The 27,101-nt window shown below is 41.4% G+C and overlaps 1 protein-coding gene across 3 annotated transcripts; it reads left to right on the top strand.

The window, feature by feature from the left end:
- On the top strand, positions 1-26,904 carry LOC100877875 (uncharacterized). 3 transcript variants are annotated; one of them, XM_076537703.1, is made up of 9 exons: positions 5-310; positions 9,649-9,891; positions 10,495-11,215; positions 12,980-13,131; positions 13,813-14,059; positions 16,077-16,298; positions 17,492-17,687; positions 18,569-19,825; positions 26,208-26,904. In XM_076537703.1, exons 2-8 carry the CDS (start codon positions 9,667-9,669, stop codon positions 18,576-18,578), a joined length of 1,773 nt encoding a protein of 590 aa, XP_076393818.1. In that variant the 5' UTR covers positions 5-310; positions 9,649-9,666; the 3' UTR covers positions 18,579-19,825; positions 26,208-26,904. The 3 variants fall into 3 exon arrangements, with proteins under 3 accessions (XP_076393819.1, XP_076393818.1, XP_076393817.1); XM_076537702.1 differs by having other exon boundaries at positions 21,388-26,904; XM_076537704.1 differs by lacking the exon at positions 17,492-17,687 and having other exon boundaries at positions 1-310; positions 21,388-26,904.
- Positions 26,905-27,101: the final 197 nt, after the last annotated feature.

Raw genomic sequence — 27,101 nt, 5'->3', positions numbered from 1 at the left:
CGCTGGCCGAAGCGGAGGGGTGCATTCAGTCTGCTTCGAGCCGCGACTGCGAGAACTTGCGCTACGAATTGTGCGTCCCATCAAAAACAAACTTGCTCCGGGTTAATCCCCGGGAACAAACGAACCGAAATCGTTGATTCGATCGAGATATCAGTTCGATAAACGGTACCGGGAAGAAGATCGTGCACCTCCGCTCGCGCCTCGACGATCAGCGAGCGGGGAATTGCTTTGACATATGATACCGACGGAAAAGCGGGAAACCTCTTGCTCCTTGGTCGACATGAATACACCACCTTTTCTTCGAGTCGAGGTAAGTCGATTTTCTTCCTCCGGTGGACATTTTACCCTCTTTTGACGCGCGCTTCCGGTGCAATTCACGCGCGAGACAGTCGTGATCTATTCGGTGAACTGCGCTTCGCGTTTTTTCCAACGATATTTCCGCGATTCTTTCAGCGAAATTCTTTGAGAAGCTTTCAAAACCCGTGTTCGCTCATTGACAGCGAAGCTTTCAGCCACGGTTCTTTTCAATCTACTTTCAAAAGCATTTTTCCAATTACCAGCTTCCCCTGCAGAATTTAGATTAATACGAATTGTTTTTACTACTTTCGGGAAATAGGTGGGCTGTTTCCAGATGTAATAGAACATCTCGGATTCTATTCTGAGTGGGTAGAGCTTATGGTACGAGATAAGAGTCCATTGTGGTAACCTGTTAGTACATTTGCGTCCTCAGTGAAAATGGCCAAGAATTATCAGACACTTCCGAGCATTAATTATAAAAATATAGTCATAGAAGATGTACATAATTTTCCTCTTAATCGACCCATTTAATTTTGATAAGCGGTCTATTGTCTACCGAATGATCAATCGAGCGATAACTCACTCTTCAGCAGACAGCGAATTAACAATACCCGAGATATTGGATTTATTTTTTGGTCCCTCTACACAAAACACCAATTCAGTCTCCCAGCCCCACGGTGGTTTCAACTTTTCTATGGGATTAAGCGCGATTTTTCGTCGTAATTAAACTATCTTTCTTCGGTAAAAAAAATATCAGTTAAGGCGGCTTAATGAAAAGAGATAAATGTCTTGCCTTGTAATTATACGTTGTGCGCAAGACGGTTCTTTTAAAGACGTTTGTAAACGGAGGGAAAGAACTTCTTGGGCGTTGACCCCATTCTTGATGCTCTTACAAAAGCCTTGCCCCAATTGCATTAATTTTCATTGGCGGAACATTTTCGTAGCTGAGCTTCAACGAAAAGTTGGGGCTTTTTCGTGACGAGACTGCAGGGTTTTGGGAATTAAACTGGGCCAAGAACGTGAAACGTTTCGTGCAATTTTTGAACCATCCGATTCTAAAATATCCCTTGCTTTCTGAGATTTTTCGTATATCGCCATGCATATTCAGAGAAATTTCGATTACCGGCGATAAATATAAGAAACGACTTAAACTCGCGCAATTTCGTCGACGGTAGACAATTCTTCGTTTACGACGAACAGCGGACGTATTTTCATCCCGTATCTTGTAATTTTCTCGCTGCAACGGGTAATTGAGTTTAATCGACCAGCGTGCAGGAAGAATGAAGAGGACTAATAAAATTCTGTTTAATGGAACAGAATGAAAAATATGGCTGCAACAGGGGTATTTAATTCTCTTGCTATGCAGCCAATTTATTGTATCGATACATTTTCAGGTACACTTTAGACGTTTATTGTTTCAATTACTCTTTTCGGGCAAAAATTTCGTGGTCGAATTTTCTTGTCATCGTTACGATACCCTAATTAATTTTTCCCCAACTAATCTTTGTGTATCGATTTTCATTTGTTTTCGAAAGAAGCTCCCAGATTACGAGAAAATCGGCCTCTGGATTCAATCCTTTCAGACCCGTTGAAATTGTACAGAAATTACTTAACTAGAAGTCGAGATAAAATTACGACGGAAGATACGAAAGGTATAATTTTCTGAAAAGGCTACCGGCTCTTTCGCGTGTTCGTTTTGCAGCAGCTTTCCAGAGGACTCGATTAATTCAATTTTTTTTCGTTTCGTCGGTGAAAACGGAAAACGCGAAATCTCAGCCATCACTATTCGCGTAACATCGTAAAACGTGCGCTCGTGACCCACGACAAATTATACTGAAAGGCTCCCGTGATATCCGTAGGTCTCATAACGAGCTATCCCTAACGTCGCCTTTACAATCTGCGTGTTGCGAGATCGTTTATCACTGAGCTTTTTAAAGGCGCTCCTTTGTGAACAAAATTTCGATTCCGTCTGTCAAGGATCTTTGACAAAGTCCCTTTCGTTAGCATTTCAATTAAAACGCTTCGTAATGAATTTATGAGAAAATTTATGAGTTACATTGATTACCGATACCGCCTACAAAGAGCTGTCTTAACACAAAGAGGATTAACGTAATTCTTTTAATTGTTCGGTACGTTAATTACTAAAGAGTTGATTAGCGAAATTTAATCAAACAAAAGATAGGAATAAACTTTCATTTACGTTACGACTTTTAACTCTGAAAGTAAAGAATCGATTCATGTAATTATTTGTCAATTAACGTCAGCTCTTATACCAACAATTTTCAAGTTATACGGAGTGAAATATAACTTCTTTTAGATTAAACGCGTTAGAAGGAAGATTCATAAAATGTAGATTCGAACGACAGCAAAGATCTTGTTTCATGAAAAATTTCTCCAGGGAGTGTTTTTTTCACAGCACTGAAGTAACATTTTTCACTTGGCAGTCAAAAGAGGAAATGTTCAGAAAGAGAAGAATAAAGAGGCTCTATTCACGAAATCTTAAATCCTTGCATTCGCGCCTTCGAATACGAGATGGCTGACACGTGAAACGCTTTAACTACTGCGGCAGTAGTGTTTCGTAGCGATTCGTCACAGCTGCTCGCGTCCGGTCTAGTCTGACATAAAATAAGTGTATTAAGTTCTATTTTTGTGTGCCACATCGATCGTGGAACACGATGTTGTACAGTGTCTGTCACCTATCGCATTTACGGGCTGAAAACCGTGATCGCCGAGCCGAGGAAATCAATTTTTCGAGTATTTTCTCGTTTTCAACTCAGGCGGATTGAAATTCGCGATTGAAACGCAACGTTGAACATTGTTTCGCTGGCAGTGAATTCAAAACTTTTGACACGACGCTAAAAACGAGGCTCGGTTAGGTGAACATGTGAAGTTTTGATTCGTAAAACTTTTAATTTATATAGGACGAAATTTCAATTCGTAAATCGAAGTTTTATAAGAATATTAATTTGCGATCTCCGTTGACATATGTAAGATGATATGCCAGTGACATACGTGATCCAATGCGAGGCTACGAAGCTAATTAAGACGGATCGTCGTAATTCTACTAATGGCACGATTGTTACCATACGGTGTTTCTCATATGTCGAAACTTGGAAACCCAGGTTTACCTTGAGCATTTTCTCAGACCCAAAATGCTTGCCGTATCCCGAGAATATTATGCAAACTCGGTAGAAGAAGGAGCCGTGACGAGTTTGCTGATACGATTATCCTGTCCGTTTAGTCGCGACGTTATTAACATAATTGTATTTGTCAGCACCTCGCAGAAAGTGCCCATCTTCTCTAGACCCGTTGTTACGGGTCTTTAAATTGAATGTTCCTAATGGAAGGTTATTTTTCCTTTGCAATCTTCTGGAGAAAGGAGACTGTTGCTGCTTCGTTGATATTGTTCTCGATATTCTATGCAATCCATCGTGGAGTACTTTGAAACTTTTCGTTCTAAATCACTCTGCCTTGAAGTTCACTTGATTTCTGTAAGGAAATTGCCTGACTTTCCAAGAATTTGTAGTTCGGAGCACAATATTCTTATTTTGTAGGGGCGCCGAAAAACTATATGGTTGTGAATTTCCGTATGAATGCACTGGAACCACTTTGGTATTGTCCTGGATTATAGTATAGTTATTTGTAACCGGTGTACGCAAGGGTAGGACAAGATTTACGTTGGATTAACGTTGTACTATCCGTCTGAGTTTCCAGCAATTCGAAACTGGATGGGACACATTGCACTTGACTTTGCTCGAGTATCATTTACTACAGGGATGTCTCAAGGATGTAGAACAATGAAAGGGAGATTTGCGTTTGAGAAAATTTATTATTAAATAGGAAGTTAATATTCAAAGAGATCCTGAATTCGATACTTTCCTGCGCCGGGGGCTCTTAGAACAGGAAAGCCTTAACCATCTCAACTGTCCAAAAAGTAATTCAAAAAGCATTCAATCCATCACTTCATACTTACTACCATAAAATAACCAGAAAACACTGGAATTTTCGATAGTACCTAAACAGAGTTTCCATCAGAATGATCCCTTTCATCCTTTCAGAGAATTAAAGCCATTGATATAAAATGAAATAAATGCTCGATTTTTTACGAGAAGCCTCGTTCGATTCTTTGTGAAAGCGAATAGCATTCGTACGTTTAAATAATGAAGCTGCAGTCGATTACCTGTGGTCTTTATCCGCTCGCAGGGTTTCTACTTTTTCTCGTAGCGAGTATACTACGAATAAATATCTAGCAATGTAGACACAGGTGGACGTTACAGTATCCCAACCCCCGAAAATTTTCGTTTAGCATCTGGACCAGATAGCCAATTGCTGCTGTGCGAATGGTCCAACTGTAAACGAAAATGGTGGACAATAGGAAACTCCATATTTGAACACATTTTTAATAAAACCTTTCAGTTTGATGGGCGCTATATGTTCTAGTTTGACATCAATTTTTTGAACGACGTTAAAGAGATAAGCATGAAATAGCGAAGATACGAGCCTTGTACTAACTTATTCCCTTTGGTCTTTCGATTCTTTGTAGACAGGGTAGAAGCGAATGGATCATTACTTCGATTTTAGTTTGAAAATTCTTTTGTCATGGCAAAAATACGGTGATACTCTTAATCATTTTCTGTTCTTTGATTCACTGAAAATTTCCACGAAGGATATATCGATGGCTGTATTGTTCTGAAAAGACTGGATTACGTAGCAGAAGACTGCACTTTTCAGCTGATAAATCTTGCAAAATTTCTCTTTATATCGAAGATTTCCGATACATGATTTTTAAGGTGAATCTCTTTATCCTTCAAAAACCCTATTCCCATAAGGTCATTGAGGTAAATTTCCCATTAGATGGAACTAGTCATCCTACATCTTTGCCCCCGGTAAGTATCCTCGTTTGTTCGAGTTCCATTTCGCGCGTAATTTCCTCGGAACGGACAGCGAAGGATATCCTTGACACAGTGCAATAACTAATCCCGTGGTAATGATCGTTTTATCTTCGAAAATCGATTCGTTTCATGATCGAAAATGTCCCATGAGTTTTCCCAATGGAATCTTCAAAATTTATAAATGACTATATTTATAGAAGGCTATGTGCTAGGGATCTCGATATGACACACGTTTCGCAGGTATAGATTTCAATTTGGATTCAATATGGTTGGGCTCGAGTTCACGCAATTTCTTCGTATTTATCTTCGTCTAGAATAACTGGGGAATCTGTCTTCCAAACGATCTGTCCGCAACGAGAATTGAGAAAAATCTCGCCGCACACCAGAGGTTGCTATTCTTCCCAAAATTGGCCCTAATTCCGTCCCGTTAAACCTCATCGCACCTCACCGATGGAAACAAATGGATGTCAGGGAAGAAAATTGGAGAAATTTGTGCGTTGAAAGGCTGAGGAGAGAATCAAGATGGAATTGTCACTGCTTTCACGAACTAATCAAAACGATATTGTTCGTGAGCTTCAACTTTATTTTCCGAATGTTATTCATCGGAGTCAAACATTGAAGTCACGAATATTATGCTGTTTAACAGGAAATCACTCTCGACACATTTCCATTACTACAATTTCGTGTTCCATAATATCCATCTTTATTTGTTCCTGTACAACGGCGCAAAATTCGAAGAAAACTCGTTATCGTTGATGGAATAAGCGCGAGGGTGATACTTGCTTCCAGGTAACACATACTCTCTGAAAAGGAATCCCTGTTTCGCAATTTCCTCGTTTTTTATTTCATATCGGGGAGAAAACATGGGGAAAGAAAACACATTATCGTGGTAGATATTAATCCGAATGTTTGCAACTGTGTCTTGAAAAAGAAAATGTAGGAAGCGAGTTATTAAAAGACTTAATATCCTGTTCACACGTGTTAAGTTTCCTGGACGGTGAACAAATGTATTGTATATCGAAATAACTGCAATGACGTAAGAACTTATCAAGACGATTAATACTCAACTCGGTTAATTAATTCCCCATCGCGAAGTCTCGTGCAAAAATAAAGCTACAAAGTGAAAAATTTCCTCCTATCGCAATTATCAGTTAATGGTTCATTCGAGAGGAGCACCTATTCGTGAATTCTTTATTTGCTATTCCTGTCATGCTTGACAATTATTGTATCAACTACTAAAGCATTCTATTTTTCCGCCACACATTTTTCATTTTACAGCCTTATAGGTCGACAGTCCATCTAGATATTGCGAATTAAACGACGGGGCAATCATCGTTATGTCCACGAGCAAAAAGGAATGATTTCGCTAATCGGGCACACACCATAATATATCATATCACCATAAGTTATACAATCGTCGAAGTAAGAACGCGCAATAGAATAATAAAAATGACCGAAACTTCGTAAAATACCAAACTGTTTCATATGACAGTACAATAGTTTGATTTATCGCGATGGTTATTTCCAAACCGAATCGCCTGTAGCTAAGCAATGAATCACGTCATCGATTCCATTGTGCCCGTCATTTGTCTCCGGCAAAATCTCATTAAGTTTCGATGGAAGAATGTTATCGATGAAATTCCATTCAGCGACGATATATGGAAGCGTATGACAAGTAGCACCTTGCTGTTTACTTATTAATGCGATTCTTCGGCAAGCCACGTTTATCCAAGGTGACGGCGGTATATATCATTCTTCAAGTTGGCAACAGCTTGTTCCTTCAACTTTTGACTTAAGATCGCAACAAAGTTTGTCTGAAGGTAATCAACAAGGTGGTACAAATCCGCGAACGCTTCAGTTCATTTCAGTGGCCGTTGCTTTAATCCCGCGTGCGTGCAACTTCGGCGTTAAAAGGATTAATTAACGCGATTCGAATCAATGGAAGCGATTTCCTGCGCCGCTAACGGCTCGAAAACCGCCGACAAACTCGTCCTGTTGACGATAAAACGTGACCAACTGATAACGACGATCGAAGCGAAAAGTATTCGATCGTCGAAAAACGTTTGCATCTCGTTTGCCAAAACCCCGCTCGAAATTTACCTTTCATTCCGTCATTTATTATTCGCGATCCGACGTGAGATTGCATGAATAATGGAAACAAGATTCCGTTTTTCCTTGCATTATTTTCGTCGCATTATATTTAGGCGGCGACGAAATAGAGGAGCTATATTTAGCAAATGTTATTCGAATTTCAGTGTTTTTCGCAGCACCATCTATCTTCGTTCAATTTTTTACTTGACCCGTGGGTGTCTGACGCACCGTTCGATCATCTCTGCACGAGAGTTATCCGAGGCTTTACACGCTCATGCAATTTGCACGAACTGATTTATACATACGCGTTTAGTTTGCACAATTTTTTAGTTCCTTTAATTTTCCGAGCTCCGGAATATATTATAGCTGTAGGTTAATACAGTTTTGTTGTAGTTTGTTGTAATTAATGCAGAACGGAACAAAAACGTAGGACGGTGCGAAAGTTAGCTGCTAGAAGAAACTACTCTCGTACGAATTTTGCTGAAAAAATTGCAAAGTGAATCCGATGATCTTCGCAACTTAGCACTAATTAAAAACACTGATTCTGGGACGAGCCGTTTAATAAGTTAGTAAGAAAAATTTGCTCGAGGTGTTCTTGTCAGACGCTGTTTTTCCTCAGTTAAGAGAAACTGCAGAAAAACCGAGTATCCAGATTAAGCTCTCTCCGAGTTCTCCGAAACTGAAGCTTTCAAACTTTTATGAGTTCGTTTGCAAAATAATAATTTCTCTCTGCCTATTTGTAATGCATGTGTTCGCATAAAAGCACCGAACTTTCGAAGCTACGAAGTGGTGCGGTTTTGATTCGAAAGTGGTGAAATTCTGAGGTGTCGAAGTGGCTAAAATGGCCTCGCATGGCCCTCGCGACAATTACCCTGTTAAGACTCGACAGACTGCACGCAATTTCCGTTCGATTAACACGAATCATGGATTCGATACGCGTACATTAATTACAATCGACCGTGCACCCTCTGCGAAGCTTGATTGCTGGCTGCGCTGAGTTATTAAAAATCCGATAGTCCAAGCGAAATGCAATTTCACGAGAAGCAAAGCTTCGGTATCGCGCGTTATCAGCTACCAGCCAGCAAACGATCGTGCCACAAGATTTGCTTTATCCGAGCTTGACTCTATCTCGACGGGAGAAGGTACGAGCGACGTTCGTTACCCTTCGCGCGGAAAATCCTTTCGAAATTTGTCGAAATTCCGAAGAACCGAGATTCCTACTCTCTTCTAATTACGCCGAGGAACTTCGTAAACCATTCATGATGTTCTGCGATTCTCTATTTAAACTCGTAAAATATCGATTAGATCTCTTACCTATGTTGTGAAAACGGTGCAAAATAAACAGAGAAGTTTCGTACCTATTTCATAGCGTGGTTTTTGATATGCGAATATTTGAAAGACTATCCAACCCCACGGTGTTTAAATCTTTTAGGAAGAGATAAAATGTCAAAAGACTTTGAAAGGACTTTCTTCTTAAAGGACGTTTTGCAGATGTTCTCTCGTGAAAAATCGGTGAGCACGAAGGGTTGAGAGGGGAGCGAATATTAAATTACGATCAGCTCGCTCATTAGACGTCAGGTTTTATTAATTAATGAATCGTTTTTGTTTCCCCGAACAGTCACGCTAACGATATTAATCACTTCGTGTGATACTCGCGTTTCCCGAGCTTTCTTCTCGCGTGATTGCATTAATCCTCTCGTTGTTTAACGACGCGTGCACGCGTCGAGCATCTTAAAACGAAGCTAAAATTCTAGATTCGAAAATGGCACGGACTGACGTGCACGTATCTGGGTCGTTTTAATGGAAGGCGGTTTATTACGTGCCTGGCGTGTCCTGTGCCCTGCGGGAAATTGAGTCGATACCGTTGATTATTTTTGCTAGACTAATCGTACGCCGATTGGGAGGATCGTGTTTCGTGCCTCTGGACATTTTGCATGCCCGAGTTAAAATATTCGGCGAAAAATAAGGCTCTACTGATTAGATTAACTTCGATAAAAGATCTGGGTATCGGCACTGTTTCCTGTTAGCGGTTCCAGCGTGTACCTGTCCCTTGAACGCGCCCTTAATCGACTGAAACTTTCGAAAGTTTGATCGAATGGAAATATAATTTTTCTATTTTATGCCATGGCAACGACGGAATATAAGAACGAAACATATCGAGTTTGTCATTATTGTTTGGAACGTGTCACCTACCACGTCAAGTTTCCAAATCATCAAAGCTCTAAACTAAATGTTCTGATTCCCGAGGAACGTCTGAATTTTTTCAAGCTGAAATTCTCAAAGTCCGAATTCCCTAATCTGTGATACGTCAGGAGTTGACTTATGAGATATTCGATCGAGTAATCTCCAATTTCCGTTTGTCTCGCAGGGATGAGAGAGCGACACAATGATGCTCCATCGAAGCACATCGTCGCGACGCTCCAGGGCATCGCGCAACATGACGAATCTCAGCTACACGTCGACGATGACTGGACCAAGAGGGCGACGTGCTAGCGTGGCGACCGACAGACCAGTTGATTTGCCGCAAACAAGTCCACGAGGAACCATGGAACGATCACCCAGAGGCAGTTTCGTACCCGATATCGCCCTCGACACCGAAAACGATTACGAGGTTGTTCATAATTAAACCTTTGATCCTTTGTAACACCTTTGTTTCGTTACTCGACTAACCGTGACAGTTTGAGCGACTAATAATCCCGTTTTACTCACATTTAACTCGTTGATGTACGGAACAACGTTGATGCGAAATCGAATTTCGCGACGGTCTTGTCACGCTATCGCGATTGACGCAGTGCCTGCGGTTGCAAAATACGTATTGATATAGTGACACGGGTCGATTAATACGTATTGACGTTTGGACACAGACTCCCTGTAACCACAATCGAAACACGCTGAAACTCCGGTAGTTACACAAGAGCGCTTGAAAACTCGTGGCGTTACATGTTGCTTCGGACTTGCAAACTTTCGAGACATACTCCTGAAATTGTCGTATATAAACGGCGAATTGTCCTAAGCAACCTACATCGAATACGTGGGTGTCAATAAAGTAGAAGTTTCGAATGTCTCTTGTCCGTCCGTATTCGTTCGTGTTATAAAATTTGAAGCGTAGAGACAACAGAAGGTCCACTTCTCTAAACTTTTCGGAGTGACTTTCTTACAGAAGTTTCCTTCAATTATTGTCCACATCGTTCTTTAACGCTACTTGACCTTCCAGGGCACCAACCACAGGACCCTGCTGGATCGAGACCACTACGGATCACGAAATATGCTGAACCAAAAAATAAGCCGCAGTCCACGCAACTCCTTGGTGCCGGACGATTATTACAGGAGTCCCCGAAACGGAGGACGCAGTCCTCGAAACAGTCTAGTCCCGGACCAGACTTTAGCGCCCGACATGTTGTACGGTTCGCGTCATTCTCTGGTCCCCGAGGCTCCGTTGAGTCCCAGGAACTCGCTCGTTCCCGATGTCACGCACAACAGGAGCCCCCGTAACAGCATCGCGCCCTTGACCGGTTCCCGAACGTCCCTGTTGTCCGAAAACGGAAATCCGATTCCTAGCCGCAGTCCTCGACACTCGTTGGTACCGAGCACGTCCAGAAGTCCTCGAGGTAGCATCACGAATATGGAACTGGTGGATCGCAGTCCTCAGAGAAGTCCACGAGGCTCGATAGCCTCGGAATGTTTGAATCAAAGCCCACGAAACTCGATCGCTCCGTACGAGCAAGTGAACAGGTCGTCGCGCGGAAGCATCGGCATGAACGACGCGCACAGAGGATCGATCGGTGCTAACGAGGACGAGACCAGGAGTCCACGCAGGAACATCAATCCCGATATTATCGATAGGACTCCCCGGGGCAGCTTTGATGGTTTGCCAGAGCGGAGAACCACGAAAGCACTAATGGCACAGGACCCTAGAAGGGCTTCGGCTGATCAAGGTGAGAATTCGAGTTGTCGAGAACGTTGTACGATGATAGCTAATACACGCGATTTTCATCCAGCGTTACATCGCCATCGCGATTACAGTGCCACGTTTCGAATTTACACGTGTTGAAGTTTTACGTACTGAATTCGTAAGCGTTGCTTCTTCGTGCCTTGAATCTGCACGCGTCATAATGCATGTAGCACGAAGAAACATGCATGTCGAAATAAAAACAAGAAAACTTATGGCTAGTATATTGCCCAATATACCAAGATTATAGCAACCATTCATTACAGCTAATTATCATTGTAGCCACCATCGCATTTTGTGTAGCAATCTTTTAATATTAGGGCAGTCTAAAAATATGAAAGATGATATTACCGTGCGTATTAAACATTGTGCAATTTGTACGGAGTAGTTAAATGTAACCATTTGGAGCGTACAGCTGTGGAGCGGGATTTTCTAATTTTCGAAATGGCGATAATACCATTATCGTGATGGTAGTATTTTTGAAAGCCGGCAACAAACAGAGAGGGGTTTTATACTTCCATCGTGAATATTAAAATCACTCGCACGTATATATCCGTTTGTGACAACGTTACCGGTCTTTGTTGAACGAAGTAATTAATCGCGTTGGCATAACGAGTTTCTGACTTAATAAGGATCAGTGTATCAGCTGGACACGATTTAATCATGTCCTTTCGTATCACGGGAAATCTTATGGCAATTTGATGCTCGTTATCGCTCGATCTAACCTGATACGTCGTCCCAGGAGGGTTGTAAATTTCATTCGTAACAGAGATCAGTTTCAAAGATCTTACGCGACGGTTTTACGAGCTATCCGAGGAAGGAAAGTTGAAAACGATAGTGTATGATTGATCGGTGCAGGTTGGTATCAGATTTTGATAACTCCTTTCGACATACTAATGCTTCGACGGTGTACTAAATCAATCCTAGAACGATGCGACACGATTCTTATGAAAATCGAGATTCGACATGTTAAGGATTCACTGGCCAGCTCTTGATAGCTTATTCGTATAATTTACACGAGTGTACTACGGAAGAGACGCAAATGAACGCTGTTGATTATCAACAGTACGACCCAATAAATCGAAAGGTTGCGGGGTAACGCGAGACAAAATTTCTGTACTCGAGGATACTCGGCGAAGTCGATAAAATTGTCGATGCGTTAAACATTGCTGCGCTGCGTTTGCCCCTCTTCCATTTCCGTGGTAATCGACTCTTCTCCGCGAGAGCGGAACCGGGATTCGTAAATTGAAAACGTGGAATTTATCGGTACGGAAGCGACGAGACATCAGAAAGCGAACTTACCTGAAGAAGGAAAATTAATAACCGGATTTCGTCGCGTGATTCGTGTCGTATCTTTCGGAACGATCCGCTCGAAAGAAATATACGTATTTCGCGTAGAATTGTTTCTGTTTCTCCCGTGTTTGGTCTCTTTTCTCCTGTTCCATGATACGAAAAACCCATTGGAGCTAATTAAAGAAGACCGTTTATTCAGCGCGGAAACCAGGATACCGATGAGAAAAAATATGGTTTCGATAAATCCAATTTAGTTTTCGTTCTCGAATCACTTTAGAAGTAGCTTGCAACAAATAAAAGTTTCTCTGCGTGATTGATATTTGGCTCTTTCGAATCGTAGGAAATATGATTTCACTATTGACCTTTGTAGTTGCTAAGGTTCTGTTTGGTAACACGCGAGAGTTCTACTAGTCGCAATTAAGAGATCTACTAACGAGTTCGTGAACTGTTTGCGCAGGCATGAACGGCAGTAAAAACTCCTCCCCTTACCGACAGAAAGAGATAAACTCTGGGAGCGTGAAGTCCGCCGGAAGCACGGTCCAGAACACCCTAGGATGTGGGCCAAGCGCTTTCGAGGATTCTAGACGAGCCAGTAGCTCTGTCTCGCAGGTACAAAACGTTTTGTCTGCACTTGGACAATGATCAAATTGCTTTAAAAATCGAGTGGATGTTCCTTGTTGCTCAAATGTACTGATGTTTATAATCAAAGTCTAAGTAAACATACAGATCTCATAGTTATGCAATTTTCTTGACATGTCACGAGTGTGTAAACGTATCTAGTTTAATGACTACACGTTTCAACACGCGTGTTGTAGTATAAGAGACAATTTTTCAAAGCTTACATCGATGAACGTTCATCGGTGGTCGTATATCTCCATGAGACATTCTGTGACCAGCCACTATTTACGAGCGCTTGAAAGCATTTTCTCTTTATCTCGCTTATGGAATCCCGTTGGCGTGCACCCTAGCGGGCTCGTAACGATACGTTCGGCAATTTCGCGATGAGATACACGCGAGTATCCTTCATCCTGTCGCGTATTCTATGAGCGTCGCGACCTTCCCATCCCTTTTCCCATTTCGTCCGAGAAAATTTACGAACTATGTAACGAACTAGCCCGGATACCGTGTATGGAGTTTACGAAAGAGTCCCTAAGAGCAAAAGGGTGGTCGTAAAAAAGCTGCTGATCACGATGATCCACGAAAGGTCTATAAGTAGGCGAGATTATGATTGAGGTCTTGCGAGCAAAATACCCTTCGCGTTATCAAAGTGGAAATTGTTTTTTTCTTCAGTTTTCGAACGACGAATCCCGTCGACTGTTCACCAACGGCCCCAACATACCGAAGAACACCAAGGAGAATGGAAACGTGAGGATGGTGACGTACGGATCGGTGGTATTTCAGTTGAAGGATGCGAATTTGGAAGCGGATAACATTTGCGATTTCGTGTTACGCGCGCTTAAAGTGGTCAGTAGAACCAAGGTGGCAACAGGATGTCTGGTATGCTTATCCGCGGTTCCGATCTCCATGCTGATTTACGGTGAGTCGAGAGAACTTCACGCGTTATCATTAATCCTAAATCATAAATCATTTTGAAAGCTCGATTACCTCGAGAGTACTCCGACTTCAACCGATTCGGCAGAACCTTGCGATCGAGAATACAATGGTAGCGATAAGTCGAACATTAGTAGCTAAATATGGAAAGTCACGTTCATATCGGGAATAATTATGTTCGGTGTAGTTAGCAATGCAGTGCAATTCTGATCATGAAACGGACATATGTATAAGAGCTTCGATTGAATCCGCTATTAGGGGAGTCGTTCGTAGACCCACGTTCATTAGTGTAATTATCAAAGCACGTTCTGTGAATTTCAGAAACCTCCTACGTGCAAGGCGACTTGCTGTTGTCGTAGAACTAGTTATCAATAATTAGTCGCGAAGCTGTGAACTGTCGTTACTCCCTATATTATCAGCTATCTCGACTTTAACCGTCAATGAACTCGATGATTAACGTGACGGTAATAGAGTAGAAACTGTTCCCTCGTTACGACGTAGTTCCGTGTACACTCGAATGTAGGCTTTGTAATCGTACTGCTTCAACTCTGTTAAATTTCCCAACTTATTCCGTATTTGTTCTATCTTTCAGCAAAGTGAGACATTATATCCTCACGAGTTAGATCTCCACACGTTGTATTACCACAGTAGATTGCTACGTGTTAAATTATCACGCTACATCTCCCGACATTGCATCTCCGTGTTATTCTATCCACTGACTCGATAGTCGTAAGAATTACAAGAATTAAAAATGACGGTAATTAAGACTTCTTTGTTAGCGTTCCCAAGATATTTGACCGTCCGGTTATCGTGTCCGAAGTCACATATCATAGCGTACAGCATTACTCGCAACAGTATCGTGGACTGCATTCACGTAACAAAGTATGAAGTGCATGCGACTACAATTTGCATACGCGGACGATAATCCGAGAATGCTCAGACGACGTTGGAACAGTTTATTAACCCTACTACGCGATATCATAATTAGTGTAATGCTTATCAGGACGATCGAATTAATCTGATCAAAGGCCGAGTGCTGCGGCCATGTGAAAATCATTGCAGTTTCGTCAAAAGTTCCCGGAACAAGATCCGCGTTTCTAAACTGATCGACTCCGTCAGGTTTATGGCTCACGAACGCTTGACGTGCGCTACTTACGATATGCAAGCCCGCTTAATTTTTCGCCCGATATAGATTGTCGGCGCGGCGAGGTAAGGCGAGTCGTTAGAACAGCGCATTCACCTGCTCTCCTACCCTTATAGAACGTTCTCCAAATCGATACATAGCGGCGTTGGTTCGTAGAAACTAGAATTACCTTCGGTGAACGTTCGCACGCGCTCTAAAAAATTTATCGTACCCAATTGCTTTGTTTGCATACGAACCGACAAGAAGTTATCTTTTAACCGACATCAAAAATCGCTTATGACATTTTCAGATCATCGATCGAAAGTTCTTTGTGAATTTATAAATGATTCTTTATTGAAGAATCATTACCTGCTGTAAGACTTTAATAGAAGATTACTTGCTGTAAGACTTTGATAGAATTACTTTTTTCGAATTTTCAACTCGCACGAACTTAAAAGCTAGCGAAGTTAAGAATCGATGCATTTTACCCGTGGGTTGCTAAAGCGATAAGGAGTTTACTCGGTTAAGCGAGCATTACCTAACTTCTACATCCCGAATCGTTGTTTTAATAGCCTGTACACGCTGGCGGGTTGTTTAAAGAATTACCCAACAATTGCGGGTAAATTATTGCGTGTCAGATAGGGGAAAGGGAAAGATTATCGGTGCAAGGGTTCGCATGCTACGTTACTTTTAGTTAAGTATCGAAATAGGACGCGACACAGTGAGTGGAAGTCAGGCGACGCCATTATCGTTACATTATTCAACGCGCGAAAACTTTTCGATCTCGATCCAGTTCGCTGGTTTCTTCGACGAAAAAAAAGAAAGAAAGCGATCGAAACGTGGACGAATATTCCGCAGGAGGGTTCTCGTTGTGTTTCAGGCTGGAAGTTCTTCAACGAGTGTCCCCGGGAGCCGAAGATACCGGTTTACTTGGTGATCGGCGGAACGTTCGGCACGATGTTCATAACTTTGTGCATTTACTCTCAGATACAATCACGCAGGCCAGAAGTAGTGATGGCACAACCTCAAGGACCTCAAATAACGTTCACGAAAGTGATTACCGTCGGCTTATCGTTCTTCCTACTAGTGTGGTTCGTGATGGGTAAGTTTAAGCAGAAATTTGAGAACACCGACCAAGAAATGTGTATAGTTACGCTTTATCCTGGTGCCCGGATAGCTTTTATCTTGCTCGAGTTTGTTTCTCGCGAGAAACGGATCGATCACGAGCACGCTCGGGGCGGTTGTTCTCCGTGTCCCGTGACCCAAGGGTGCTTCGTTTAACTGTCCTTTCATTTTAATCCTTTTATCGCGAACGTCGTCTTATATACGTGCTCGATACGGGCCGCATTTACGAGCACTGCTTGGCACGAAAGTGAATTACTGGATGATTCATGGCTGGTATAAAGTTGGAAGGAGCCGAGGATGAACCTCGGTTTCGGGATATAAAATCTACACGAGCATATGAAAGTCTGGAAATCTGGAATGCAGATTCTGCGTATTACAACCACGAGTTCGTAGTCAAATTACACGATGCAGCGTTGGCACAATTTTGTCACGGGACAAACCATGTGTACATATGCAGCACACTGCAGATATATGTTTCGGACAGAATTTAATTTAATAATTCGAGGTACACGAAATTGTTGATGATAGACCACCGGATGTTTAGAGATCCGTCTATTGATATACATAAATTGTCCCATCGGTTTTAACCTAATATTTAATAAAGAGGTTGTTTGCGAAGAAAACACGTTTTAGTAGGAACATGTAAAATGATTTGTGAAGTTTATTTGCAATATTGTTACTATCACAACAATTCTTCGAAAACGCAAACACGTTTTGTTTGAATTGTTTTAGGATAATTTGCGCGCACTAGAAAACTTGTTCGTTATTGAAAATAAACTTGGAGCGCGTATCTGTCGTCCAATATTTTGCTGTTCAAATAACTTTCGCGTAACGGTACACACATGTCGCATCTCGTAAAAGAAGCAAATAAAATCTAGCTGCTCGCTTCGAATACTCGTGTTTCGGTGAAAGCAAACGGGATCGATCGCGTTCTACTCGCGAGTAATTGGCCCGACACGGGTGATAAGTTACCTCGATGCAACCTAATTTTCGTTCGTGATAGCGGCTACTTTATGTAAGCCGCTCATTGCTACATTTACACGCGTAATTGCTCCGATTCGAATGCAACTTAAGCGTTGCTCTTATACTTTTCCTCGCTACATTGGAAATAAACGACACGTTACAGATATAATTTCTATAAACTAATCCGTTCTGATTGATCTGTCGCAGGAAATTTCTGGATACTGAGTATCGAGTGGCCAGACGACGAGTCCGATTATTATCAACGCAACAGTCACTGTAAAAATCGTTTGTACATATTCGCACTGGTGCACCTTATCGTAATATACATGGTATTCGTGATCATGTTTCTCGTAATAATCGTGCTGGCTTCGTTCAGAATCCTGGATTGCCCTCTGCCGGAAAGGTAAGCGATCGACGATCGTTTTTTAACCGAGAAATGATCGCTTTGCTCGAGCAGATACACGCGAATCACGAAACTCGACCGACAGGATTCGCAGTTAACAACGCGATAAACCATGTCCTACATTCGTCCAAGCGCAGTTTTCTGGCACATGTTCCCCTATGTCGAATTCCCGACAATAGTTGCTAAAAATACGTACAAACGGTTAACGTTCCGGCAATTTGATAAATAATTGATCGCAGTCTACTTGTCACTTTCGCGAAATGCCTGACGGGCAAACACTTTTCATGTATATTGTACGTGCAAAATAGTAGGTCAACGAATTTCGTCGCGTGTACGCGCCAGAGGCTCATAAATACCGAGGAGGTCACGCGCTCGCGATGAACCAAGCGTTTTCCGTTTCGCGTGTTCCCAGAGAACCATCGGTTTTTGCTCCTCTCGTTTCCTCTTATCTTCGCGTTAACCGCGGATTCGCGTGATCGGAGAAATCGAGAGAAAGAATTACCCGGCACGCGCGTCCAACTTTGCTCACCGACTGACCTGGCTCGCGATTACCATCGACCACGAGATCCCGACTCGCGCCACTTTTCTTTTCGCGATAATTGCCACGTCAGTTGCCGCGAGTCGAATCAGAATCATTTTTATGTTCGTGCGCTGCCGAACGAGGCAGGGAAATGGTATACAGAAACCAGAGTCACTGTGATTATCGCGTATTCTTATCGTTCGCTTAGCTTTTCATAATTATATATAATTTACAAATAACGACACAACATTGTACGTGAATAATATTCGTCGGTGCGATTAGGTGGATAACCTTAATAGACATTTCTCTCCGATTTATTCTCGTGGACCTCCAATTCTGTTAACCGTTCTGCTCCTTTCAGATATAAATAACCACGGAGGTCTACCCGGTTGAAAGAAACGGAAGCCGAAGAAACGTGGACGATCCTCGTGGAAGGTAAGGAAAAACGCATCGTCCAGAAACCCGTTCTGAAAACTGTCGTGGAGCAGAACGAGTGTAACTCGGACTCGAATTCTGGTAGTATGTCTAACGACAAAGTTGCGTCCGAGTCTATTCCAGCCGAACATGATTTCGCACCTTCGTGTGCTAACGAAGATACTGTACAGACCGAAATGAGAGACAACGAGTTAGAAAGATGGAAAGCTGAAGCGACGTGTGCTTCGGACGCGCACGAAGTCGCTCCACAATTTGTGACTTAGTTAAATCATGATACGTGATCCAAATATACGTCCCAAATGTTGACAAGCTATCCATACGGAATTTATGAAACGAAAATTTTTAAAATGTATACACAGGTGAAAAAGAATTGATCTGATAAAGCATGAAAGGTAAAAAATTTGTGTCGAGGATTAACGTTCTGTAAAACCGAAGGTGGTAGGAATGTTTAAAGCATGAATGTCCGTGGGCGTGCAACCACCGCTTCGAATATATCGGCGATATCGTAATCAGCATTGGTTTCGCGAAATTCGACAAAAACGCGTTACCAAAGAGGAAAATCCCGAACGAAACTCTGACCGTGTTACGTATAGTTCGAACCATCCAAAGCGAAACGAAGCGGGGAGAGAAGGCTCAATGCTGGAAAAAGGAAGGATTACGGAAAGAGAGTCCGATCGATTTCGGGAGAATGAACGGATGAGAAAGGTTATTGGTTCTTTATCGCAACGAGATGTGGGTGTATACGTATGTAACGACCCGCCACTCGGTCCAACGTTCGAATCCACCTGATCGAATCGAATTCGGCGATATAGCGTGGCTGCCAACGCGAATATGTACATATATACGATACATCGTTGGCAAAGTATCTAACGAAGCGGACGCAGCAGGAAATTTTTCACCGGATTGCTGCAGCTTTTCGTTTTCTATATTTCTTCGAGTGACGGGCGGATCAGATACTAAAGAGATCTAACTCCCTGCTGAGAATCAGAAGAATCGCCTGCAGGCTTGTACGCTTTCGGAAGGAGATCAAATATTTATGAACTGCCCGTCACTGTTTCAAGTATTTCGGATCTGACGTTGGAAGTATGAGTCTCCACGCATGGATTTAAAGCGACAGAATATTCAAGAGTTAAGGAAAGGGGTAAACGATCGACCCTTAATGAATTTGTCGGCGAACTTAAAGGTAAGCGACTTTCGTTGTTCCTTTGAATGCTTTCAGGATCTTTCGAAAGCTTGACTGAGCATCGGTTCGCGAAAAAGTTACGCTTTCTTGTCGAAATACCTTCCTAAATTCATTGTCGTGCTTTCCGTGCAAATCGACTGGCTGGTTTAATTGTTACGCGAAAATCTAACCAGATTTTGTTGTATGTACATACTACTTTTTATAAATGTTTTTATCGGCGGTTATGGGGTTCCATTCGTATCGTCATGCAACCGAGATGAACGCGATTTTTTCAACTGTTCATCGAATATCTTTTTTATCATTTTCTCTGTTCCGTGCTTTAAGTTGATGCATTTTCTGTGAAAATTGTTTAAAGTCATGTAGTGAGGTTAATTACACAATTTGACCATTTTGTACCATTTCTACTTGACATCCACATAAAATCAATATTCCTCGGTCTCTTTATTTTTGCAAACCCTCGGTGAACAGTTAAATCATCCATGTACAGCAGACACGATCGATGAGTAAAAGAAAGAAAATCAATCTGTGTGCATCATCTTGTACGAGGTATCAACTGGTGTCAACAAAAATGTATTCCTTTCGTGTCTGTCAAGCCGCCACTTATCCGCGACGATTCAATTACGGTAATCAACTCGATACGACTCTACAAAGCCTAACTAAATTGTCCATAAAATAAGGGAGAGATCGTTCCTTTCGTAGAGTAACGGGGTGCAATTGTCCGTTCGAGATGCCATCCCAAAACTTGATTCTCTGACTAACTAAACACGAAACGTGGGACAAGATCCCACTAAGACGAAAGAGATAAATTGTCAATTAAATCAACGCATCGGAGATTTCCATTTTCGTGGAACAACCGGTGACAATTTGATGTACACACATACATATATACATGTTCTATATACATATATATGTAAATATAAAATATGCAAGCTACATTAACTTAATTGTTATCGAAGAATCGACCAATCCAACATGATAGTGGCAATAGATATTAACGCGTTCGCTGTGGACACTACAGACACTTGAATAAATGATATAAGTGGAATATGAATTTGATCTCGGTGTAACTTAATGAGAGTTTAGACTTGATTATTAATTAAACTTAACGTCAGATCCCCTTCAAATTACACTGATCATCAAAGATCAGAATACCAAGAGATTTGAACTGAGTACAGAAGCTGAAATTTTAGTTACAGCGATTCGTGAGTGCACAGCGAACGCGTTAACTGCGTCAGGAAGCGTGAATCTCGTTTGTCGTCCAAATGACTATGCTTGAGAGTCATGTGGACACGTTCGACGTCCATGATCGCGAGACGATTCGAAAACGGGTCCATACTTAATCGTCCGTAGGTGTTACCGATCTGTGCTAATCTTTCAGTACAGATTATTAGTCTGTATCGATGTAAATGTGTGTGAATCGTCTCCTGTTAGACAACTTCGATAATAGTGATCGTTCTTCTGGTTCATGATCGAGATTCGGTTCAAAATTGAAGACTTTATTCGCTGCAATTGTATATAATCGCAAGGCTAAAAGGAGAATAATGAGCGCTTTTAATCTACAGGTTTTTCGACATTCGTATTTTGCGAGTGAAATTAGCTGGTCGTTTTATTTCGAGCACGTATCGTCGCGATTTGTGAATGAATAAAATCTGGTGAAATATCGTTCGGTAAATAACATTTGGTGAAATCCTCGGTAAACGAACGCGCAGAAGTTCCGAGAATCAATAATAAAATGTAAAACGATGAATCGAGGGAAACGAGAATCAATGAACGCTGCAGGTGGAAACGACATGTATTATATCGAAATATGGAAACAGAAGGAACGATCAGTTAATGAAACACGTCGAAACAAGAGGCAAGATTATTTCAGTCGACGCGGATACACACCCACACATACATACACTAATTGCGTACATGATGGGAGCAAAGAGAATTTGAGAGAAAAAAGGGACCTGAAATGCAGTTACGTCTGTAATTTATCGCATGGCACGTGGTCCAACGTTTCAAAAATACGAAACCACCTCTAAATGAATACGTAAAATTAATTAATGGACGCTTACAAAAAATAGTATATCGATAAAAAAATTCAATTTATAGAACTAACCATCCAAAAACCCTTTGGCGGTAGATTGTTATTCGATCGAAATAATTCCATTCTCTTGCTTTCTATCGTTATTTACTTAACAAAGAGCAATTGTTTGTGTAAATCATTTATAAAAACAATAACAGTGATATCCGCACAAATTGTCAAATTTTAACATCTACCTGAAGGTGGTCTCCAATCTTTTGACCAACAGTGTATAATAACCATTTCCCTAAAATTTCGCGAGACAACGTTTCATAAAATGTACGATATTTCGGTAAGCGAATAGGATAAGCGTATGTTAATCGTATTATAAGCGATTTCGATAAAGGTTCGTTCGCGTTAACTTACCCGGCGACTGCTCAATTTTCTTCTGTAATCTTCCTTCGTTTGAATCGTTCGTATCATGCGAATAAATCGCAGACGTAAGTGTGGCCATCGAACCTTTTCGAGTCAGTAGCCGCGTGTATTAGAGTCCTCGTTTATAGATAATCGTACCTAAGAATCAACGAAATTCTGATAGTCGCGAAGATTCATTTAGCTGGAGCGCATTCAACGATTATGTGGAATGATCTAGGTCCTTATCGTTCACTGTGTGCAGGGTGAACGTGACATTGACTAAAATTTCGATAGGCGATAGCCTGTCAATAGACGCCATCGAGAAATGAAAACGTAATTCTAAAAATTCACATTTTTATTTAAATTCTGCCTCGATGAATTTTGATGACCAGGTGAACATTTCTCGAGAAGGGTCAAATATTCTCAGGCAGTCTAAAGTTTCGATTTCCGTGCGACAAATATTAAATGAGAGCATTTGACGTTTTCACGAGTCTCGATGGTCGATAAAATGGATTAGCGTATAACTCTACGTACAGTAGAACCTCGATATTTTCCTTATCGATAACTTCCCGAAACGTCACTCGTTCACATACGTTACGTGAACCTGGGTTAAGGTAGGTTAAGTTAGATTAGGTATAGCTCCTAAGCGAACTATAGCCCTGAATTCTACAGCTTGTAGGAATACTATAGTTTCTCGTTAAAATTCGCTATCGGAAACTATGCTAGCACACATTATTCACAAAACGTGCGTCTGTAGAGTCCCTAACGTAGAAAAATATCGAGATTTTGCTGTACGCGACTCGAGTCGAGGGATACTCTGTTATTCCGTGAGCGACCAAACTAGAACTCCACGATAGGTTTCCATTTCATGACTTTTCTCGCTAGCTGGTAAGAATTAACAGTTGTGTTGATATATCTAACGTTAACGTGTCGTTGAATTTATATAGAATAGAGAGCTTATTTATTTTTATACTGTATGGTTTGATAGCGTCCAACATATTTGATTAAATAACGGCGCAACGAGCTAGTCGTTATCGCGTTTCTTCGTTTCTTCGTATTTGACCGTGTTCCGTGGCACCGATGGCCCACGGCTTTTATCGCAAACATCGCTTTAATTAAGCGGGGTACCTCTTCGGTTTAACTTTGAAAGTGGAACGCAAACGTAATAAAATTCTAGCTTTCTATAATTAAATACTATGATGTACTCCTTGGACAAACTTCATTTTCACGTGGCACGGAACACTCGATCGATTTCAACAATTAACCACCGTCATATAGGTATCTTACGTGTATGTACGATATACATAATAATACGTATTTATAATTATATGTCTTGTAGAATCGCGTCGTGTTTTTTCGTCCTTAGAGACGAACACGATGATCCCTCGATTTACCGAAGCCGCGTAAAACGAGGTACCAGCGCGTTCGAAACGCGTATTGTTTAGCTGTGTCGTAACTATTTGGTAGTGATTAGGATAATTTGCACGCACTTGTGTCGCGAATCGTGGTTCAGGCTTTAACGTAGAACTCATAAACACGTACGAGTGTTTCCTTCTTTCGCGGACGGAAATAGCGTCGGGAACCGTGGGACCCGCCATCTTTCAACTGTTTCTTCTCATCGTCCGCTGGAATGGTTCCCGTCGCTGCTTACGGTACCGACGAAACAACTATCGCAAACATCGATTACATTTTTCTATATCATTTGCACTGTTCCTACGAACGACCGTGAATCGTATCGTATCGATACATGTCTCACGATCGTTCCTGTATAGAAAGAAAATAAGCGATCGCGTCGTGCGCTAATACGACATCGGAAATGGTGTCTCTCTTTCAAGGAGCGTCGATAGTTCGCGGAGAAAGTATCTTTATTAAACATCGTCCTGATACAACTGTTAATTAGGCCGTCCGATTGATATCAATGTGAAACAACAATATGGATACTGATCAACAATGTACGTTGCGACGTGTACGCGAAATTACTCTGCGATTACTAGATAGCACCGTGCTGCTTTATTGATTTTCTTCGGTCGATGGAGAACGGCGGAACGCTTTATCCTCTTCCCTTTTATTAAGAATATAATAGCAATGAGTGTAAGGAATGACGACGCTTGATTCGAACGTATGAAATACTTATTTCGTACGAGAACGTTCAACAACGTTTCTAACTTCGTCTAAATTCTTGACCGATCTTTCGAAATCAGCAAAAATAGAACAGTTTGACAAATTAAAGAAGTAAATTTGTATCCAGAGTTCTTAATACCCATCGTTCGAAAATCATCACCTTATCGACAGTAAAAATACGTCCAATCTCATAGAAAACGCGACGATCTCGATTCGTCCGTGTTTGGAGACCTCGTGTAATACCGATTCTGTTGTACGTCAATAAATTTCAATATATTGTGTCCTAGTTAATTTCAGTCGCGTTAGAAATATAAATTTGTAGCTGGTCTCGGTGTTTGTAACTACATATCGATCCCGGCGACAAAGCGTTATTCGAGGGAGCACGACGCACGACTTGTTTCATCGGTTTCTCTCGTCGATTATTAACATCTTGACTGCCACGAATATTCAAACTTCAATTTCCTAATTTTCCATTAACTTCAAATACTTAGAACTAGTATAGAAATTTCCAATAGAAATTCTAGCGAGTTTCATGGCAGTCAACGTGTTAGATGTTCATCGAATCTTCATTTTCTCTAAATACGAGCGAGTCCGCGTATCGAGTCTCCCGAGGATGGTCTATTCGAGGAGCAACGAAGTTCAACCTCTTCTCGAAGAAAGATGGCTCTCTGAGCTGGGAATTAGCGTGCTCAGTGACCCAACGAAACATTCGGATCTTGCGAGGGAACATCGATCGCCGATTGCATCGAAGCTCGAACCGTGGACTCGTTGCAGCTGCATCTACGACGAAGAATTCCGAGGGTCCAATCGCTGCTTTCGAATTATTATCAAAACGTTCTTCTCGAATGCGAGAAACTTGAGCGTTCGAAAAATCGGCGAACGAGGATGTCGTCGCTTCGAGATCGACCTCATTACGCGACGGTAGAAAGAATGACCAACCTCCAGAATATATCGAGAATTATTTTTTTAAAAAATAACGAGGCGAAACGATTCCAAGTTCCAAGCGACTTTCTGTTAATCGAGAAGCGTCGATACATCCGGACGAACGAGAAAACTTGTGCTCGCAATTTTTCGAGGTCAGAGGGGAAAAGTTCGCTGATTGTTCGAACTGCGTTTAACACTTCGTGTGACGTAACATATCGCTTTTTAATGTTCTAAGCGTGTTATAAGTTTGTGGTAACGTACTTACCTCGAACGTTTCTTGGAACGTGTTCCAAGAAGTTGCGTGTATAAATGCACGCAATTCGACTTCTTCTTTCCTTTAAACGCTTCATCCGCGGGTCGCTTTTCGTAGTTTTAACAGCCAGGTTCTGTTAAACACTGGTGAAACAAAGCTAACGAAACCGGACGACTAGGTGCAATTTGTGGCTCATTATAAATCATTAGCGGTTGCGTATGGAAATTGCCCGGCGGTAAACTTAACACTTTACCGGATACTGGCGTGTTTGTAATTGCAGCGTAGAGGGACTCGGTTTCATGGGAGCCGTTTTTAACCCAATTTTCTCTGAATTTCCTGCTTCGAAATATTTTACTTTTTCATAACTCAAAGTTGGATTATTGTTGGAATAAATTAGATGCGTTAAATTAGTCGCAATGGATCAGAAATTTTTCATTTATTATATAGAAAACCATTAGCTCTTTGACGTATTGATTTGATAACACAAAGTAACATAGCACTCGATTGATATGAATTTTATTAACCTTTAAGCTTCTACTCGATATGCCGTAAGTGCTATTTCGCATCGTGTCATACTTTCTACACTACACTTGATACATATTAACGCTGTAACTCGTATGTGAAATGATTCAATAACAAAGAAACAATATCGTATTACGTAGGCTGTAATGCAACTATATATCGTATCAAACTCGACGTTGGACAGCAGAGAAAATGCAGAAACTTCATACAAGCTCGCCAATATACGTCCGTTTAAAATAAATTCGCCAGCAACCTGCAACGTATTATCTGCACAGAACAGGCGAGGATGAATTGAATGCAGCAGCGGCAGCTTATCACGCGACATGTTTCGTTAAATTACATTACCCTCGAACTGACGAATCCGACCCTTTAGAGTACACACAGAATTGCTCCACGGTTAATCAAACACGATTAGAATCTGTTCGTATTTCATTTACGCGACACAGCGTATACGATCCATAAAAATACCGAACAAAATGGAGCAATCGGGAAGAAGATTGGAATGCGTTCCAATCTGCCGTGCAAGAAAACGTAAATCGAACAAAGCATGTACACATTGGCGTAACTGCGGATTCCCTTGAAATACCTCTTATAAAATTTCTCGATAGAAATAAATATTTGGACTAATTTAACTAAGAAACGAAGATAACGTTTTTGCGGCACATTCTGGACAGAAAAGTTACGCCAATGGCAGAATTGGTTCATAATTGGCAGATGTACTCATTAATTTTACTACACTTCACCATTCCATTGTGAGCGATTGTAAGGTGAACTCATATTGTGACCCATTTATAACGTAACCGCCGAGTACTGAGAATAAAAAGTGTCTAAGTGGTACTGATGCTTATAGATTTCAGCCCCGAAACGATCCTGGATCTCCATTTTCGAGATACCCGACCCTTCCTGAGGCAATCATTCGATACTCCCTGATCATCCCCTGTTATTGTTCGACACAGAAATTTTGAGCGATGGAAACTCCTCGAAGGTAACAGAATATTTACGGTTATATCGGTTTATTGGAAATGTTTGTGGCA

The sequence above is a fragment of the Megachile rotundata genome, chromosome 12, assembly GCF_050947335.1.
Source record: "Megachile rotundata isolate GNS110a chromosome 12, iyMegRotu1, whole genome shotgun sequence".
Taxonomy (NCBI): Eukaryota; Metazoa; Arthropoda; class Insecta; order Hymenoptera; family Megachilidae; genus Megachile; species Megachile rotundata.
This window is presented reverse-complemented; position numbering and strand designations above follow the sequence as displayed.